This window comes from Ranitomeya variabilis, chromosome 5 (genome assembly GCF_051348905.1).
Source record: "Ranitomeya variabilis isolate aRanVar5 chromosome 5, aRanVar5.hap1, whole genome shotgun sequence".
NCBI lineage: Eukaryota > Metazoa > Chordata > Amphibia > Anura > Dendrobatidae > Ranitomeya > Ranitomeya variabilis.
Genome location: NC_135236.1, coordinates 614509756 through 614530942, shown reverse-complemented (window position 1 = coordinate 614530942; position 21187 = coordinate 614509756). Strand labels below are relative to the sequence as shown.

The window sequence follows — 21187 nt, the reverse complement described above, 5'->3', positions numbered from 1 at the left end:
TTCTCCTGTAAACTCTATGTTGATGCCTTTGCCCAAAAAGCTCTACTTTTGTCTCATCTGACCAGAGAACATTCTTCCAAAACGTTTTAGGCTTTTTCAGGTAAGTTTTGGCAAACTCCAGCCTGGCTTTTTTATGTCTCGGTGTAAGAAGTGGGGTCTTCCTGGGTCTCCTACCATGCAGTCCCTTTTCATTCAGACGCCGACGGATAGTATGGGTTGACACTGTTGTACTCTCGGACTGCAGGGCAGCTTGAACTTGTTTGGATGTTAGTCGAGGTTCTTTATCCAACATCCGCACAATCTTGCGTTGAAATCTCTTGTCAATTTTTCTTTTCCGTCCACATCTAGGGAGGTTAGCCACAGTGCCATGGGCTTTAAACTTCTTGAAGACACTGCACACGGTAGACACAGGAACATTCAGGTCTTTGGAGATGGACTTGTAGCCTTGAGATTGCTCATGCTTCCTCACAATTTGGTTTCTCAAGTCCTCAGACAGTTCTTTGGTCTTCTTTCTTTTCTCCATGCTCAATGTGGTCACACAAGGACACAGGACAGAGGTTGAGTCAACTTTAATCCATGTCAACTGGCTGCAAGTGTGATTTAGTTATTGCCAACACCTGTTAGGTGCCACAGGTAAGTTACAGGTGCTGTTAATTACACAAATTAGAGAAGCATCACATGATTTTTCAAACAGTGCTAATACTTTTGTCCACCCCCTTTTTTATGTTTGGTGTGGAATTATATCCAATTTGGCTTTAGGCAATTCTTTTTGTGTTTTTTTCATTTAGGACAAATTAAATGAAGATAATAATACCAAAGAATTTGTGTTTGCAATCATTTTCAGGAAGAAACTGAGTATTATCTGACAGAATTGCAGGGGTGTCAATACTTTTGGCCATGACTGTATATATGTGTGTATGTTTGGTGCCTATCATACACTCCATCTCGCTTTTCCACCATACATGCATCATGTTATCGGCAGCACATCCTCTGTTTACACAGGCTGATGAACATTAACGGGTAACGAACATTTAGTAATACAAACTTTTTCCGTCCTTATGCAGTACCAGGTTATCAGCAGCACATCTCCTGTTTGCATGGAACAATGTGTTACTGGTAATAGTGATTATTTTGGTGGCGTAAATGATCCAATAACCTAATGAGTGAGCGTTTTGCTCCTTCTTCAGGTGTTTGCCAGCATGTTAGTACTTAGTGCTCCTACGAACTATAGTTTGCTGTTGTGAATTTGGATTCTGGGCTCCCCCGGTGGCTACTGGTGGAATTGAACTTGTGTCATCATCTTCCCTGTTCACCTGTTCTCATCAGATCTGGGTGTCGCTATATAACCTGGCTTCTCTGTTAGTTGCTTGCCGGTCAACAATGTTATCAGAAGCCTCTCTGTGCTTGTTCCTGCTCCCAGACATCTACTAGATAAGTTGGACTTTCGTCCTTGTTTGTTTTTGTTTTTTGGTTCCAGTTCACAGCTGCAGTTTCGTTACTGTGTCTGGAAAGCTCTTGTTGATCAGGAATTGCCACTCTGGTATTATGAGTTAATGCCAGAGTCCTAAAGTAATTTCTGGATGGTGTTCTGTTAGGGTTTTCTACTGACCATGAAAGTATGCTTTCTGTCTTCTGCTATCTAGAAAGCGGACCTCAAATTTGCTAAAACTATTTTCCTGCTGCGTTTGTTATTTCATCTAAAATCACCGCCAATATATGTGGGGGGCCTCTGTCTCCTTTTTGGGCATTTCTCTAGAGGTGAGTCAGGTCTTATATTTCCCTCTGCTAGCATTATTTAGTTCTCCGGCCGGCGCTGGGCATATAGGGATAAAAAGTAGGACATGCTACCTGGCTACTTCTAGTTGTGCGGTAGGTTTAGTTCATGGTCAGTACAGTTACCATCTTCCAAGAGCTTGTTCCTATATAGGCTTATGCTAGTTCTCTGGCCATGGAGATCATGACAGTTTGACCGGCCACTAAAGGGTTAAAATCCTTGGCTGAGAAAGGAGAGAAATAAGAAGTCTGCTGAGAGTTTTTTTTTTTTTTTTTTTTTTTTTGTGCTCTTAATTGGATCACTTGCCAGTCTGTCTATGCTGCAGTCTTTCTTTTTTTTCTCTCTCCTTCTAATCTTTGAATGGCTCTGTGTTCACCTGTCTATAATGGATCTTCAGAGTGTAACTGCAGGTTTGAATAATCTCGCCACGAAAGTACAAAGTTTGCAAGATTTTGTTGTTCATGCTCCGGTATCAGAGCCGAGAATTCCTTTGCCGGAATTCTTCTCAGGGAATAGATCTGGCTTTCAGAATTTTAGAAATAATTGCAAGTTATTTTTGTCCCTGAAATCTCGTTCTGCTGGAGACCCTGCACAGCAGGTTGGGATTGTGATTTCCTTGCTCCGCGGCGACCCTCAAGACTGGGCTTTTTCATTGGCACCAGGGGATCCTGCGTTGCGCAATGTGGATGCGTTTTTTCTGGCCTTGGGGTTGCTCTATGAGGAACCTCATTTGGAACTTCAGGCAGAAAAAACTTTGATGTCCCTATCGCAGGGGCAAGATGAAGCTGAAATTTACTGCCAAAGATTCCGTAAATGGTCTGTGCTTACTCAGTGGAATGAGTGTGCCTTGGCGGCTACTTTCAGAGAGGGTCTCTCTGATGCCATTAAGGATGTTATGGTGGGGTTCCCTGTGCCTGCGGGTCTGAATGAGTCCATGACAATGGCCATTCAGATCGATAGGCGTCTGCGGGAGCGCAAACCAGTGCACCATCTGGCGGTGTCCACTGAGAAGACGCCAGAAAGCATGCAGTGTGATAGAATTCTGTCCAGAAGCGAGCGGCAGAATTTTAGACGGAAAAATGGGTTGTGTTTCTATTGTGGGGATTCTACTCATGTTATATCAGCATGCTCTAAGCGTACTAAAAAGCTTGATAAATCCGTTTCCATTGGCACTTTACAGTCTAAATTTATTTTGTCTGTGACCCTGATTTGCTCTTTGTCATCTATTACCACGGACGCCTATATCGACTCTGGCGCCGCTTTGAGTCTTATGGATTGGTCCTTTGCCAATCGTTGTGGGTATGATTTAGAGCCTTTGGAGACTCTTATTCCTCTGAAGGGGATTGACTCCACCCCATTGGCTAATAATAAACCACAATACTGGACACAAGTAACTATGCGTATTAATCCGGATCACCAGGAGACTATTCGTTTTCTGGTGCTGTATAATCTACATGATGATTTGGTGCTAGGATTGCCATGGCTGCAGTCTCACAACCCAGTCCTTGACTGGAGAGCTATGTCTGTGTTGAGCTGGGGATGTAGGGGGACTCATGGGGACGTACCTTTGGTTTCCATTTCATCATCTATTCCCTCTGAAATCCCTGAGTTCCTGTCTGATTATCGTGACGTCTTTGAAGAACCCAAGCTGGGTTCACTACCTCCGCACCGTGAGTGCGATTGTGCTATAGATTTAATTCCGGGTAGTAAATACCCAAAGGGTCGTTTATTTAATCTGTCTGTGCCTGAACATGCTGCTATGCGAGAATATATAAAGGAGTCCTTGGAAAAGGGACATATTCGTCCATCGTCATCTCCCTTAGGAGCCGGTTTTTTCTTTGTGTCAAAAAAAGACGGCTCTTTGAGACCATGTATTGATTATCGGCTTTTGAATAAAATCACGGTTAAATATCAATACCCATTGCCGTTGCTGACTGATTTGTTTGCTCGCATAAAGGGGGCCAAGTGGTTCTCTAAGATTGATCTCCGTGGGGCGTATAATTTGGTGCGGATCAGGCAGGGGGATGAGTGGAAAACCGCATTTAATACGCCCGAGGGCCACTTTGAGTATTTGGTGATGCCTTTTGGTCTTTCTAATGCCCCTTCAGTCTTCCAGTCCTTTATGCATGATATTTTCCGCGATTTTTTGGATAAATTTATGATAGTGTATCTGGATGATATTCTGATTTTTTCGGATGACTGGGACTCTCATGTCCAGCAAGTTAAGAGGGTTTTTCAGGTTTTGCGGTCTAATTCTCTGTGTGTCAAGGGTTCTAAGTGCGTATTTGGGGTTCAGAGAATTTCCTTTTTGGGATATATTTTTTCTCCCTCTTCCATTGAGATGGATCCTGTCAAGGTTCAAGCTATTTGTGATTGGACGCAGCCCTCTTCTCTTAAAAGTCTTCAGAAATTTTTGGGCTTTGCCAACTTTTATCGTCGATTTATTTCTGGTTTTTCGGATGTCGTTAAGCCATTGACCGATTTGACTAGACAGGGTGCTGATGTTGCTAATTGGTCCCCTGATGCTGTGGAGGCCTTTCAGGAGCTTAAGCGCCGTTTTTCTTCTGCCCCTGTGTTGCGTCAGCCTGATGTGGCTCTTCCTTTTCAGGTTGAGGTCGACGCTTCTGAGATCGGAGCTGGGGCAGTGTTGTCGCAGAAAAGTTCTGACTGCTCCGTGATGAGGCCTTGTGCCTTCTTTTCCCGTAAATTTTCGCCCGCTGAGCGGAATTATGATGTTGGGAATCGGGAGCTTTTGGCCATGAAGTGGGCGTTTGAGGAGTGGCGCCATTGGCTTGAGGGGGCCAGACATCAGGTGGTGGTATTGACTGACCACAAAAATTTGATTTATCTTGAGACCGCCAGGCGCCTGAATCCTAGACAGGCGCGCTGGTCATTATTTTTTTCTCGGTTTAATTTTGTGGTGTCATACCTACCGGGTTCTAAGAATGTTAAGGCGGATGCCCTTTCTAGGAGTTTTGAGCCTGATTCACCCGGCAACTCTGAGCCCACAGGTATCCTTAAGGATGGAGTTATTTTGTCAGCCGTTTCTCCAGACCTGCGGCGGGCCTTGCAGGAGTTTCAGGCGGATAGACCGGATCGTTGTCCGCCTGATAGGCTGTTTGTTCCTGATGATTGGACCAGTAGAGTCATCTCTGAGGTGCATTCTTCTGCATTGGCAGGTCATCCTGGAATTTTTGGTACCAGGGATTTGGTGGCAAGATCCTTCTGGTGGCCTTCCCTGTCACGAGATGTGCGAGGCTTTGTGCAGTCTTGTGACGTTTGTGCTCGGGCCAAGCCTTGTTGTTCTCGGGCTAGTGGATTATTGTTGCCCTTGCCTATTCCTAAGAGGCCTTGGACGCACATCTCGATGGATTTTATTTCAGATCTGCCTGTTTCCCAGAAGATGTCTGTCATCTGGGTGGTGTGTGACCGTTTTTCTAAGATGGTCCATTTGGTTCCCCTGCCCAAATTGCCTTCTTCTTCCGAGTTGGTTCCCCTGTTTTTTCAAAATGTTGTTCGTTTGCATGGTATTCCTGAGAATATCGTTTCTGACAGAGGAACCCAATTTGTGTCTAGATTTTGGCGGGCATTCTGTGCTAGGATGGGCATAGATTTGTCTTTTTCGTCTGCTTTTCACCCTCAGACTAATGGCCAGACCGAGCGGACTAATCAGACCCTGGAGACATATCTGAGGTGTTTTGTGTCTGCTGACCAGGATGATTGGGTTGCTTTTTTGCCATTGGCGGAGTTCGCCCTCAATAATCGGGCCAGCTCTGCCACCTTGGTGTCCCCGTTTTTCTGTAATTCGGGGTTCCATCCTCGATTTTCCTCCGGTCAGGTGGAATCCTCGGATTGTCCTGGAGTGGATGCGGTGGTGGAGAGATTGCATCATATCTGGGGGCAGGTGATGGACAATTTGAAGTTGTCCCAGGAGAAGACTCAGCTTTTTGCCAACCGTCACCGTCGTGTTGGTCCTCGGCTTTGTGTTGGAGATTTGGTGTGGTTGTCTTCTCGTTTTGTCCCTATGAGGGTCTCATCTCCTAAGTTTAAGCCTCGGTTCATCGGTCCGTATAAAATATTGGAGATTCTTAACCCTGTTTCCTTCCGTTTAGACCTCCCTGCATCCTTTTCTATTCATAACGTTTTTCATCGGTCGTTATTGCGCAGGTATGAGGCACCGGTTGTGCCTTCCGTTGAGCCTCCTGCTCCGGTGTTGGTTGAGGGTGAGTTGGAGTACGTTGTGGAGAAAATCCTAGACTCCCGTGTTTCCAGACGGAGACTCCAGTATCTGGTCAAGTGGAAGGGATACGGCCAGGAGGATAATTCTTGGGTCACTGCATCTGATGTTCATGCCTCCGATCTGGTTCGTGCCTTTCATAGGGCCCATCCTGATCGCCCTGGTGGTTCTGGTGAGGGTTCGGTGCCCCCTCCTTGAGGGGGGGGTACTGTTGTGAATTTGGATTCTGGGCTCCCCCGGTGGCTACTGGTGGAATTGAACTTGTGTCATCATCTTCCCTGTTCACCTGTTCTCATCAGATCTGGGTGTCGCTATATAACCTGGCTTCTCTGTTAGTTGCTTGCCGGTCAACAATGTTATCAGAAGCCTCTCTGTGCTTGTTCCTGCTCCCAGACATCTACTAGATAAGTTGGACTTTCGTCCTTGTTTGTTTTTGTTTTTTGGTTCCAGTTCACAGCTGCAGTTTCGTTACTGTGTCTGGAAAGCTCTTGTTGATCAGGAATTGCCACTCTGGTATTATGAGTTAATGCCAGAGTCCTAAAGTAATTTCTGGATGGTGTTCTGTTAGGGTTTTCTACTGACCATGAAAGTGTGCTTTCTGTCTTCTGCTATCTAGAAAGCGGACCTCAAATTTGCTAAAACTATTTTCCTGCTGCGTTTGTTATTTCATCTAAAATCACCGCCAATATATGTGGGGGGCCTCTGTCTCCTTTTTGGGCATTTCTCTAGAGGTGAGTCAGGTCTTATATTTCCCTCTGCTAGCATTATTTAGTTCTCCGGCCGGCGCTGGGCATATAGGGATAAAAAGTAGGACATGCTACCTGGCTACTTCTAGTTGTGCGGTAGGTTTAGTTCATGGTCAGTACAGTTACCATCTTCCAAGAGCTTGTTCCTATATAGGCTTATGCTAGTTCTCTGGCCATGGAGATCATGACAGTTTGCTTTTTATCTTCTCGTCTAAAGGCACCAGTGCAGTCCAAGCTTCTGCGACTGTGACTTGGAGGCACCACTGTGATTGGTTAATAAGTAAAATATTTCTATATGTAAGGAAGCCACTAATGTAGATCTTGTTACCTCCATTTGAGTGTTTGTACATAAAACAATAGAAATATTTACTTAGATTTCCATGAGCAAAACAATTATGCTAATATTCTAATTATGCTAATATTTCTAATATTCAAGAATTTCATAAAGGTCAGTACCAAAGGACTGGGGTATGGTAAATGTGGTATCAATTTTTAGAAGGGGTTCAAAAACTGAGCATGTAAGTTCAACCTCTGCTGTGGGAAAATCCTTGAGGGTTTTGTAAGAAATTCTTTCTGGACTATCTCATAACCCAAAATCAGCATGGGTTTATGCGGGATAGGTCCCGTTGGACAAATTTGGTAAGCTTCTGTGAGGAGGGATGTTCCAGAATGGACCAGGGTAAAGCCCTTGGATGTTGTCTATCTGGACTTTACAAAGACATTTAATACAATTACACATAAAAAGTTGGTGCAAAAAAGGAGAACAATGGCACTAGTGGAAAACGTATTATTGGGTTAATAACTGGCTCAGTAATAGGAAACAAAGGTTAGTTATTAATGGAACCCCTCTGATTGGGTCACAATCAAGTGTCGTATCGCAGGGGTCAGTATTGGGCCTTCTTTTTAACATTTATTTCTGACCTTGTAGATGATATACAGTTTAAAATTTCAATATTTGAAAATGGTACTAAACTCTGCAAGGTAATCACAGAGAAGGATAATTACAGTATAATTTAATATTACAGAGGGATTTGTGTCATCTGAACACTTGGGCTGAGAAAGCTGAACTTAAGCTGGTACAGTGAAAAGTGACCAAGGTTGTGGAAAGGGTGGGCTGCATTACCAGGACAGGTTATCAAACTTAAGGTTGTTCAGTTTGGAAAAATGAAGGCTTAGGGGTGATCTTACTACAAAGTACGTGTATATAAAGGAACAGTATAGATATCTTTCTAATGATCTTTTTATACTAAGAACTTTAAATATGATAAGAGGACATAGTCTATGTCTAGAGGAAAGAAAGTTTCTACATCATTTACAGGGGCGGTGCTTTGCAGTGCAAGCAGTGAGATTATGGAATTCTCTGCAACATGATGTCATAATGGTTTCTTCACTAAAAAGCTCAAGGAGGGCCTTGATGCCTTTCTTGAAAATGATAATATTACTGGTTTTAGGCACTGGATTCTGTGATGGGACATTGATCCAGGCAACAAGTCTTACTGCCATATGTAGACTCGGTAAGAAGTTTTCCGCCTAATATGGGGAAATTAACATCTGGATTATGAGGTTTTTGCCTTCCTCTGGATCAACATGTTAGGTTATAGTTTGAACTCATTAAACTTATGTCTACTTTTATTCATGAAAAGCTATGGAGCTATAGTATAAAGGAGGGGGGATATTGTGCGTAATTGTACAAAATCTGAATTTTCTGTTTCTGCAGGATTTTACCAAAAATGGAAATTCACTATCATTAGGGTTAGTACATAAAGCTTGGGGTATATGTAGTCATGAACATTTTAGCTCGGGTGGCCAAACAAGAATGGCATTTGGTACTTCAATAGTAATGTTATATTGTGCCCAACTACACTTGCAATGCTTTGGTAATATAATGCTATACAGTGATGACTTAATCATGCTACACAATCCCCTAAAGTTCCTCAACTTCAGTCTATAAGACACAGTAATATATCATATTTACCGGATTTCCTTAGTGTGACATAGGTGATTGTCACTGCCCTTAAAAATGAATCCATACAGTGCCCAATTCATTGATATATATGTCCTACAAAATCCTGGCTTATAGTCCCAACAGTATTGCCAGTAAAATCGCTGTAGAAACTCTTCCTGATATTAAACTTCATGATGAAAAATTTTCTGTGCTTGGTTTTGAGCTATATATCCGTTCTATAAAATTTGCAGCATGTAACATAACAGGAGCAGGTCCGGTCCTCAGCTGTCTAACCTGGGGAGAAGACAGAAGTGGTTTATCACCGCTTCTGTGTTTTATTTCAGCGCTATGCAGTTTATGGAAGTGTACGTTTTTCTGTAGAACCAGGCAATCACATAATCACAGGTTGTCTGCTGGCATAGGAGAACTTCTGGGTGGTAGCGGACCCGGATCAGCTCGACTTGTAACTCTATTGTGTTTTTTACCCCCTGTAATTGGGGCTCTTGCGGACAGCCAAAATAAAGTGGCACAATGATTAATAAAGTGTTTCCCAGACTTAGTGATCTCTTGGGGGACAAATTATGTAAAATAAATACATATTTAAAACATTTATAAATTTAAAATATATAGAAAATGCACAGTGTGCAGAATTATTAGGCAATTTGTATTTTTCCGGATTAATTTTATTTTTTAACAACTACAGTGACTGTCAGTCTATACAAAAGGTTAATAAACCTGTATATTTTTGAAAATAAAAATGAAGTTTTGTCTTTCTTAGAATATCTGTGTTCAGAATTATTGAGCAGCTATTAGTGTGCCAAATTATTATGCAACTACATAAGGAGCATACATTTTCCCATCTCAGTTGTTTATTTTCATCTGATAAAGTAAGAATAATAATCTAACAACTCAAATGTACAAAAATACGTTTCTGGCAGTTTTAAAAAAAAATCTTAGTGACCCATATAGCCAACCCACTTTTTGTTAGCAGTCATAAGCCCATGGATCCGCCCAGTCACTGTTTAACCCCTTCACCCCTGGAGCTTTTTTCGTTTTTCGCTCCCCTCCTTCCCAGAGCCACAACTTTTTTATTTTTCCGTCAATATGGCCATGTGAGGGCTTATTGTTTGCGGGACGAGATGTACGTTTGAACGATACCATTGGTTTTACCATGCCGTGTAACAGAAAACAGGAAAAAAATTCCAAGTGTGATGAAATTGCAAAAAAAGTGCAATCTCACACTGGTTTTTTGTTTGGCTTTCTTGCTAAGTTCACCAAATGCTAAAACTGACCTGCCATTATGATTCTCCAGGTCATTACGAGTTCATAGACACCAAACATGTCTAGGTTCTCTTTTATCTAAGTGGTAACAAAAAATTCCAAAGTTTGCTAAAAAAAAAAATGCGCCATTTTCCGATACCCGTAGTATCTCCAATTTTCGTGATCTGGGGTCGGGTGAGGGCTTATTTTTTGCGTGCTGAGCTGGCGTTTTTAGTGCAATGGTGCAGATACGTTCTTTTGATTGCCCGTTATTGCATTTTAATGCAATGTTGCGGCTACCAAAAAAACGTAATTTTGTCGTTTTCTTTTCTCGCCACGCCATTTAGCGATCAGGTTAATACTTTGTTTTATTGATAGATCGGGCGATTCTGAACGCAGCGATACCAAATATGTGTAGGTTTGATTTTTTTTTTACTGATTTATTTTGATTGGGGCAAAAGGGGGGTGATTTGAACTTTTATATATTTTTTATTTTTTTATATTTTTAAACACTTTTTTTTTTAAATGTTGGCATACCTCAATAGCTTCCATTGAAGGCTAGAAGCTGGCACAAGTGGATCGCCTCTGCTACATAGAGGTGAAGCACAGATCACCTCTACAGTTATGGCTAAAAGTATTGACACCCCTGCAATTCTGTCAGATAATACTCAGTTTCTTCCTGAAAATGATTGCAAACACAAATTCTTTGGTATAATTATCTTCATTTAATTTGTCTTAAATGAAAAAACACAAAAGAGAATGAAGCAAAAAGCAAAACACTGATCATTTCACACAAAACTCCAAAAATGGGCCAGACAAAAGTATTGGCACCCTCAGCCTAATACTTGGTTGCACAACCTTTAGCCAAAATAGCTGCGACCAACCGCTTCCGGTAACCATCAATGAGTTTCTTACAATGCTCTGCTGGAATTTTAGACCATTCTTCTTTGGCAAACTGCTCCAGGTCCCTGATATTTGAAGGGTGCCTTCTCCAAACTGCCATTTTTAGATCTCTCCACAGGTGTTCTATGGGATTCAGGTCTGGACTCATTGCTGGCCACCTTGGAATTCTCCAGTGCTTTCTCTCAAACCATTTTGTAGTGCTTTTTGAAGTGTGTTTTGTGTCATTGTCCTGCTGGAAGACCCATGACCTCTTAGGGAGACCCATCTTTCTCACTCTGGGCCCTACATTATGCTGCAAAATTTGTTGGTAGTCTTCAGACCTCATAATGCCATGCACACGGTTAAGGTACCGTTACACTAAACGACTTACCAACGATCACGACCAGCGATACGACCTGGCCGTGATCTTTGGTAAGTCGTTGTGTGGTCGCTGGGGAGCTGTCACACAGACAGCTCTCTCCAGCGACCAACGATCAGGGGAACGACTTCGGCATCGTTGAAACTGTCTTCAACGATGCCGAAGTCCCCCTGAAGCACCCGGGTAACCAGGGTAAACATCGGGTTACTAAGTGCAGGGCCGCACTTTGTAACCCGATATTTACCCTGGTTACCATTGTAAAAGTTAAAAAAAAAAACAGTACATACTCACATTCTGATGTCTGTCACGTCCCCCGGCGTTCACACAGGGTTAAAACTGCTTTCGGCAGGAGCGCTGCTAATGCACGCGCTGCTGCCGAGAGCTTCCCTGCACTGACTGTGTCAGCGCCGGCCGTAAAGCAGAGCACAGCGGTGACGTCACCGCTTTGCTCTGCTTTACGGCCGGCGCTGACACAGTCAACCCTGTGGACGCCGGGGGACGTGACAGACATCAGAATGTGAGTATGTACTGTTTTTTTTTTTTTTTTACTTTTACAATGGTAACCAGGGTAAATATTGGGTTACTAAGCGCGGCCCTGCACTTAGTAACCCGATATTTACCCTGGTTACAAGTGAACACATCGCTGGATCGGCGTCACACACGCCGATCCAGCGATGACAGCGGGTGATCAGCGACCAAAAAAAGGTCCTGATCATTCCCATCGAACAACGATCTCCCAGCAGGGGCCTGATCGTTGGTCGCTGTCACACATAACGAGATCGTTAGCGGGATCGTTGCTTACGTCACCAAAAGCGTGACGTTGCAACAATATCGTTAACGATATCGTTATGTGTGACTCAGCCTTTATGCAGTCCAGTGCCAGAGGCAGCAAGGCAACCCCAAAACATAAGGGAACCTCCGCCATGTTTGACTGTAGGGACCGTGTTCTTTTCTGTGAATGCCTCTTTTTGTAAAATCTTTTGTAAAATTTTGTAAAATCTATGGTGATGACTTTGCCCAAAAAGCTCTACTTTTGTCTCATCTGACCAGAGAACATTCTTCCAAAACGTTTTAGGCTTTTTCAGGTAAGTTTTGGCAAACTCCAGCCTGGCTTTTTTAAGTCTCGGGGTAAGAAGTGGGGTCTTCCTGGGTTTCCTACCATACAGTCCCTTTTCATTCAGACACCGACGGATAGTACGGGTTGACACTGTTGTACCCTCAGACTGCAGGGCAGCTTGAACTTGTTTGGATGTTAGTCGAGGTTCTTTATCCAACATCCGCACAATCTTGCGTTTAAATCTCTAGTCAATTTTTCTTTTCCGTCCACATCTAGGGAGGTTAGCCACAGTGCCATGGGCTTTAAACTTCTTGATGACACTGCGCATGGTAGACACAGGAACATTCAGGTCTTTGGAGATGGACTTGTAGCCTTGAGATTGCTCATGCTTCCTCACAATTTGGTTTCTCAAGTCCTCAGACAGTTCTTTGGTCTTCTTTCTTTTCTCTATGCTCAATGTGGTACACACAAGGACACAGGGCAGAGGTTGAGTCAACTTTAATCCATGTCAACTGGCTGCAAGTGTGATTTAGTTATTGCCAACACCTGTTAGGTGCCACAGGTAAGTTACAGGTGCTGTTACTTTACACAAATTAGAGAAGCATCACATGATTTTTCGAACAGTGCCAATGCTTTTGTCCACCCCCTTTTTTATGTTTGGTGTGGAATTATATCCAATTTGGCTTTAGGACAATTCTTTTTGTGTTTTTCATTTAAGACAAATTAAATGAAGATAATAATACCAAAGAATTTGTGTTTGCAATCATTTTCAGGAAGAAACTGAGTATTATCTGACAGAATTGCAGGGGTGTCAATACTTTTGGCCACAACTGTATGTAGCAGAAATGCAGGGTTGCTTTGAACGCCGACCACAGGGTAGCGCTCAAAGCAATCGGCCATCAACAACCATAGAGGTCTCAAGGACACCTCTGGTTGTTATGGCAATGCACCCATGACCCCCGATCATGTGATGGGGGTCAGCGGTGCGAGCTTCCGGCCGCGTGGCCGGGAGCGCTAGTTAAATGCCGCTGTCAGCGCTTGACAGCGGCATTTAACTAGTTAATGGGTGTGGACGGATCGCGATTCCGCTCGCGCTCATTGCGCGCACATCTCAGCTGTACAAAACAGCTGACATGTCGCGGCTTTGAGGTGGGCTCACCGCCGGACCCACCTCAAAGCGGGGGTTCTGCCAGCTGACGTACTATTCCATCAGCTGGCAGAAAGGGGTTAAAGAGGTGTACTGTAGACCTTCATCATTAATCTCACAACTTTTCAATAGGGTTTAGGTCAGGTGAGAAAGGGCCATGTCATTTTTTCATTTTTCTGGCAGCCAAGCAGTGGAGACTTTGATGCATGCAATGGAGCATTGTCCTACATAAAACACATGGTTTTCTTGAAAGATGCAGACTTTTTCCTGTACCACTGGTTGAAGAAAGTGCGTTTTAAATTGTTAGTAAGATTTGGAGTTAATTTTAAGTCCCTCTTCAATCCAAATAGGTCCAACTACCTCATATTTAATAATACCAGCCCATTGCACCCAACCTCAACTTTGGTAGCATCTAAGTCAAAGTGGAGGTATGTGCCGGCTACTGATCTAGCCATGGGCCCATCCATCTCCTTCATCAAGAGTCACTGTCATCAGTCCATAAACCTTTAAAAAATCTATCTTCAGATATTTCTTGGCCCAGTCTTGATGTTTCAACTGTCTCGATCAGTGGCGGTCAGTTTAAAGGGACTCACCTGAATTTGGAGGGAACAATTTTCAGTCATATGGGCGGGGTTTTCGGGTGTTTGATTCACCCTTTCCTTACCCGCTGGCTGCATGCTGGCTGCAATATTGGATTGACGTTGCCCTGAAGAAGAGAGCAAGATAGCTCTTGAAACGCGTAGGCTTCAATAAACCACCTTAAATCTACCTCGTGTGCGCGGTCTTCAGTTCGCCTAAGACTATATTTTTCATGAAAGGCATCCAGGCACTTCTTCTATTTTAGTAGCGAATCAACCATTACAACATCATGTGGCAAAAATTAGTGATGAGCGAGTATAGTCGTTGCTCGGGTTTTCCCGAGCACGCTCAGGTGATCTCCGAGTATTTGTGACTGCTCGGAGATTTAGTTTTCATCCCGGCAGCTGCATGATTTACGGCTGCTGGACAGCCTGAATACATGTGGGAATACCCTAACAAACAGGCATTCCTCACATGCATTCAGCCAGTCTAACAGCCGTAAATCATGCAGCTGCCGGGATGAAAACTAAATCTCCGAGCAGTCACAAATACTCGGAGACTACCCGAGCATCCTCGGGAAAACCCGAGCAACGAGTACACTCTCTCATCACTAGCAAAGATGTTTCCATCTTCTCAACCAGCCTCACAGATTTTGTTCCATTTTTGCACTGCCAAAGCCCAGCATAGCAAGGCTCTCCTCCAAGCCTATACCTCATCCTAACAATCCTGAACACGAAAAGATGATTCCTGAGATATTCCTCCTAATCTCTAACTCTAACTAACTCTAACTGACTGACTATGTTCACACACTGCATTCTTTTTTGTGGGAAAAATGCAATGGTTTACAGTAAACCAGTTAAATCTGTGCTATTGTAAAATCCAGAAAAAAAGAAAAGATCTTTGATATGATGATATATAACTTGATACCCTATAAAATGTATAAATATATGAGGAATTTTACCTGAATATAAAAGGATGACTGTCACTGTGGGTCTGATTAAGTTTAGCACGTATGATGTGTCCTTGCTTCCTGGAAGCAAGCGAAGAAGCCCCCGAGAAGAAGCATGAGAGGCGAAACGCACATCAGGGCAGTGGGGCACATGATACCTGCTATATTTAATCAGATCCAGTGTCAGTCATCCTTTTATGTTAAGGTAAAATTCCTCATTTATTTATAAGCTTTTATCATATCATAGAACTCCTCTTTTTTCTGGGATATGAGTAGTGCGCTCCTGCAGGAAAGAAAAGAAGCCTTTCAAACATTACCATAACACTCATAGTAAATCCACTGTTCAATAAAGTAAATAGCACAAATTAAAATTAATATAAAGTCTATACACCCGTATTAAAATGCAAGGTTTTTGGCATGTAAAAACGTCTACATAAATCTGTACACCCTTTAACTAATACTGTTTTGAATACTGTTTCAGTCTTTTTGAATAGTAGTCTGTTAGCATTGCGCAAGTACAATGGGTAATTTTTGCCGACTCTTCCTTGCAGTAGTGATCCAAATCTGTAAGAAAGGGCATCTCGGTACTGTGCCCTCTTTAGGTCAATTGACAGATTTTTCTATTGGATTCAGGTTCGGTCTCTGGCTGCGCCACTCCAAAACTTTGATCTTCTGGAGAAGCTATTCGGTTGATTTTGGAGGTATGCTAAGCGTTATTGCCCTGCTGAATGGAGAAATTCCTCTTCATCTTCAGCTTTTTAGTAGAGGAATGAGGTTCTGATGAAAACTTGGCCAGAGCCCCAGTTCTGGTGTTCTTTGGGTAATTCACAATGTTGGCTTTGCGTCAAACATACAGCCAGAGAGTTAAGCTTTGGTCTCTTCAGACCACAACTCGTTTCCCCGCATGCTTTTGGCAGACTTGATGTAGGTTTTGATAAAACATATCCGGGCTTATATGTTTATATTTGAAAGAAAATACTTGTTTTTCCACCCTACCCCACAGACTAGACTTATGAAGAATATGGACGATTGTTGTCACATACAACATACACTCAGTACTATTTAATTACCTTCTTCCCCGTGTTCCATATTATATCTAATACCTGAGAAATGTGTTGTACCTTTCTCCTGACTGACAACTTTCAACAATGAGATCCCTTTGCTGTGTTGTAAGCTGTTAATTGACCATGACTTTTGATGTAAAATGAAATTAAGAAAATTTCAGGAAAATCCTACTAGAATAGCTAAAGTATATATGGAGTTAATGAGAATCACTTTCAAGGGAATTTGTCACCAGGTGCTTGCCACCTAATCTGACAGCAGCATGTTGTATGACAGAGACCCTGATTCCAGCAATGCATCATCACTAGGCTGCTTAGTGTAGTTTTTATAAAATTGCACAAAAAAGTTCCAGCAACAGACATCCCAAATCAGGTTATTGAGTGGACGTTAAAAACTTCATTTTATTACAATGCCTCTAAAAACATGCTGTTAAAATAGTGAGTGAGGGATTACGCGTTTTGAATGAAAGTGTTCTTAATTATAACCATATCCTATTTTTTTATAAAATCACAGTTTTATTAGCAGGAGATTACCATAAGAGGACTAGTAAACCCGCTGTCAGGTAGACAAGCATATTTATGACCTCTTTTTAACCCCATCCACATCGCTGATTGACAAGTTTCTGTGTAAACTGTACATAGGCCAAAAGCTGCCAATCATTGGTGTAAGTTAGGTTTATACAGAGCTCAGCTTTCAAGTGACACATCGCTGGAGTCAAGGACTCTCTGCCCCTCCATTATTCTAGTATCCGCAAAAACCTGAGGATATATTCCCTTTAAATAATGGCAGCAGTGTGCTTTATACTATTTAGCATAAGATTAAATGCAATTGACTATTTCTGAACACAATCCACAATTATAAGAGGGCATTCACACTTATGCAACCACATGTTATTTTTATATTATTATTTTATTGTCGTTCGTACCAACCAAAGTGTTCCAATGAAAAGGAGCTCATGATCCAGTGACGGTCATTAGTGCCAGATGTTCATTGCTAGCTCATTTGGTCTGAGTTCACAGAAGACCTGTCGTACCACAAACTTCTGAAAAAGTTCATCAAAGCTATGGTAGATTGGTGTTAACTCAAACACCGTATCAGAGCTCGCTCCACAAGGGGCTTTGTAGCAGCAGACCGATTGGTGGACTGGTATAAAATATCATGTTTTGTGAGTGTACGTCGCTTAGCTGGAGAAGGGACGACACAAGGATGCACTATGAGAGTAAGTCAAGAAGGCTTAGGCCTCTTTCACACTTCCATCTTTTCCATCACAATGCATCGTTTTGTGAAAAAAGCGGATCCAGCAAATGTTTCTGCTGGATCCGTTTTTTTCTCAGACTTGTATTAGCGACGGATTGTGATGGATGGCCTTCCGTTTCATCCATCTTGCACTGTATCCGTTGTAAAATCGCTGTCCGTCGGGCGGAGACAACGCACAGAGGAACGTTTTTTGTGCATGTCGGAAAATCACTCAGCGACAGATCCTGCGCTGTCCGTCATTGGCTATTATGGAAGCCTATGGGCGCAGGATCCGTCGCTGACTGTCCAAAGCAGGAATCCAGCGACGGGTTCCGTCTTTTGAAACTGAGCATGCGTGGAAGAATTTCCAATCAGGGAAATTCTCTCTCTCTTTTTACTATTGATGCTGCCTATGCAGCATCAATAGTAAAAAGATATGATGTTAAAAATAATTTAAAAAATTTAAAAATCTTGATATTCTCGCCTTCCCGGTGTCCCTCGCAGCCTTCCCAATGCTCGTGACGCTCCTGTTCCCAGTAATGCATCGCGGCAATGACCCCAGATGACGTAGCGATCTCACGAGACTGCTACGTCATCGGGTCATTTCGCAAGGCATTACTGGGAACGGGAGCATTGCGAGGGTCACGAACATCGGGAAGGCTGCAGGTGACTCTGGAAGATAAGAATAACACGATTTTTTTTTTTTTTTATTATTATTAACATGGGTTGTGTTGTGTATGCTTTTTCGCAGCGGAAAAACGCTGAGAAGACACATACACCGCAGGTGCACATAGCCTTGACGGGTCCGTCAAAAAAACGGACGCAGTGCACCCGTTTTTTACAATCTGCACAGCATCCGTCTTTTCAACATTTTGACGGCTCCTGTGCAGATTGTAAAAACGGAAGTGTGAAAGAGGCCTTAGGCAGTGGAAAACCTTGAGTCCTGGCATCCATGTTTTAGCTACAGAAGGAGACATTCACAATATTAGTCTGGGGGATTTCGTGTTACAGTACATTACAGTAGGGAGGAACACTGATATAAAAAATAGAAGCTATCCTCACCCCAGGAGTTTGCAAAAGTGCTGCCACTCCAATGTCTTCCACCAGACTGAAAGCCATGACATCCCACAACCAAAGGCCATAGCGTTCAGGTGATTGGTGGTTGTGACGTCATCATTTGTACTCCGGCAGAGAAAGTGGAGGAGGACGCGGATTCCCAGCATGAGTATGGCTTGTTTTATCAGCATTGTGAAGTGCAAAGACAATCTCTTTATTGTTATGGATGACACTGTACGTATGCTATTAACTATTAACATAGAGGACGCCATATGAAAAAAATGGCAGCATGCTACTCTATTCTGACTTCAGCCATAGACTGAGCAACCACAAATATTTTTCCTGTTCCTGTATTTACCGATGTTCATCTTTCCAGTAATCCCACCTCCGCAGATTCATTTTCTTATTTTTCTTATATATTTTTTTTTATCATTAACCCATTACTTGCCAAATTAAAATTTTTACAAGTACGGATTTTTCAGAAAAGGGCGTCCCAATATTCAATTAAAAATGACAATGACATGATTTCCTATTTTGAAAACATTCATTTTACAAACACAACACAAAAAATTGGATCTAATTATAAAAATTATAAAATCTTAGTTGCTAGAAGCTAAAGATTAGGCGTCCCAAAAAAAGGACATTGGTAGATAATGGGTTAATGCAGTTTTATTTTTACGTGTTGTTTAAGTGTTATTCATATTATTTTTACAATAATGTACTATAGTGTACTTATATTTTATTCGATTGATCCATGTGACTTCTTCCCAGTGTAATTTTACCCTTTGGTTTTGCAGAAATGGATTCCCGAAGCAGACCGCTGCCCAGCTTATCCTGAAAGCGATTTCCAACTACTTTGTGTCTACAATGTCATCTTCAATCAAAACTGTGTATTTTGTGCTTTTTGACAGTGAAAGCATAGGCATATATGTGCAGGAAATGGCAAAACTAGATGCCAACTAAGCCTCTGAATCCAGCAGCCCCCCAACCGCCCAACTTCTCTTTACTAAAATCCAACATTTAGCCCTTTTTGCAAGACCGCACCACAGTTTGACAAAACTGCTCATTTGGGAAACCAAGGATTCCACGTGACCTTTCCAAAAAAAAAATGTTCTTGTGGCACTGATAGCTGGCATTACGTTGTTTTGATGCACTATATTTGCGGCATTGTCGTTAATTTAGAAGATTTTTATAGTTTTATTTTACTGAGGTATGAAATTATACAGATTGTAGACGGGAGTATATTGTATTTTGTATGTGGATGACACGGAAGAACTATTTTGTAAATGTGTTGTGGTGCATTTAATGTATAGTATGTGATGTTCTATTTTTTCCCCTTTGTAAAGAGAGATATTCGCATTGTGTCTAAAGTCTCATAGTCCATTATTTGAACACAAAGATGTCTTTCTGCTTATTTTATGGTAGCTTGATTGAATCAACCTTCTTAATAACCTCCAATGAATGAAGAAATGTCCGCAGTTGTGCACCGTTGGCTCATTAGGGATATTTTACAAGCACAAGTAAACTGAGTGATGGAAGCTATTGCAACTGTTTAAGGACCCAGCGGTTAATGATGCCATCTGTTATTGAAAAAAGTCATAAAAACGACGGTTGAACTTAGAAGGACATTGCTATGGGAAAGTAGATATTCTGTGCATTGGAAATATCACGAATTTGCTAAATAAATGTCAAATTTATTTCCTCTTTCCTGGTTTTAATCTGTATTACAGCTCAGAAATCCAGAACATGGGTCTACTGAACCAAACGTCTGCTGGTCACTCTAGGAATGTACTGTGGAAACTAAAAAAAAAATTGGCCATATTATCTGGCCTATGGGTCTTTTCACTGAGATCTTGTCAGTTTTTTGCCATAAGTAAACACTGAGTTGAATGGTTTCCTCTGTCAATGATCATGCTAGGATAAGACAGCATGATTTATATGAAACCCATTTGGATACAGCAGTCCTGCCTAGTTTTGCTTTTTCAGGTTGTAACAATTTCTGGGATTGTATCGAAGCTGTGTATTAAGCTTTTTTCACCATCCTGACCAGGCCAAATTTTACAATTCTAACTAGCAGCACTGTATCAGGTAATAACTCTATCCCTTCAACATATCCTAGAGAATCTAAGATTGTTTATTTCATGACACATTGTACTTTATGTTAGTGGTAAGTTTAGATCGATATGATTTGGATTTCTTCATAAAAATATTGAAAGTGTTACCAAAAATGTGAAAATTTCATAATTTTCAAACTTTGAATTCTTTTGCCCTTAAATCAGATAGTTATACCACCCAAAATAGTTAATAAATACTACATGTCTACTTTTCATTACCATCATTTTTTAAATATATTTTTTTTTTTGTTAGAAGAGTTAAAAATGAATCGGCAATGAGTATATTCGCTCATCACTAAAAATAACCCAAAGTGACACTATTTTAAAAAACACATTTAAGAAGTAAGTTTATTAATTCTTTAGGTGCTTCGTAGGAATTGATGCAATTTAAAAGGAAAAAATGAACATTTTCATTTTTCGTACAAAAAAATGTTGTTTTAGCCTTTTTCAGGAGAAAATGGATTGTATAATTTATTGTACAATTTCTCCTGAGTACAATGATTCCTTGAACCTACAGGTGCTTCACAGAATTTAATAATGGTGAGCAGTAAAAATGAAAAAAATATAGAAAATGGACAGACCGTTTGTTGCACAATTTCTCCTAAGTATACCGATGCTTCATATGTGGTAGAAAACTACTATATGGGCACACGACAGGGCTCGGAAGCGAAGGAGCGCTAGTTGAATTCTGGAGCACAATTTTGGCTGAAATAGATTGCAGATGCCATGTCACATTTGAAGAGCCTCTGAAATGTGAAAACAGC

General features: G+C 41.7%; 1 protein-coding gene across 2 annotated transcripts in view; it reads left to right on the top strand.

The window, feature by feature from the left end:
* MACROH2A1 (macroH2A.1 histone) overlaps nt 1–20015 on the top strand; it is a 105964-nt gene extending 85949 nt beyond the window's left edge. For both annotated transcript variants that reach the window (XM_077266096.1, XM_077266095.1), the window contains exon 9: nt 19107–20015. In XM_077266096.1, coding sequence (XP_077122211.1) covers nt 19107–19272 — 166 coding nt within the window. In that variant the 3' untranslated portion in view covers nt 19273–20015. The remainder of the gene's footprint in view (nt 1–19106) is intronic.
* Nucleotides 20016–21187: the final 1172 nt, after the last annotated feature.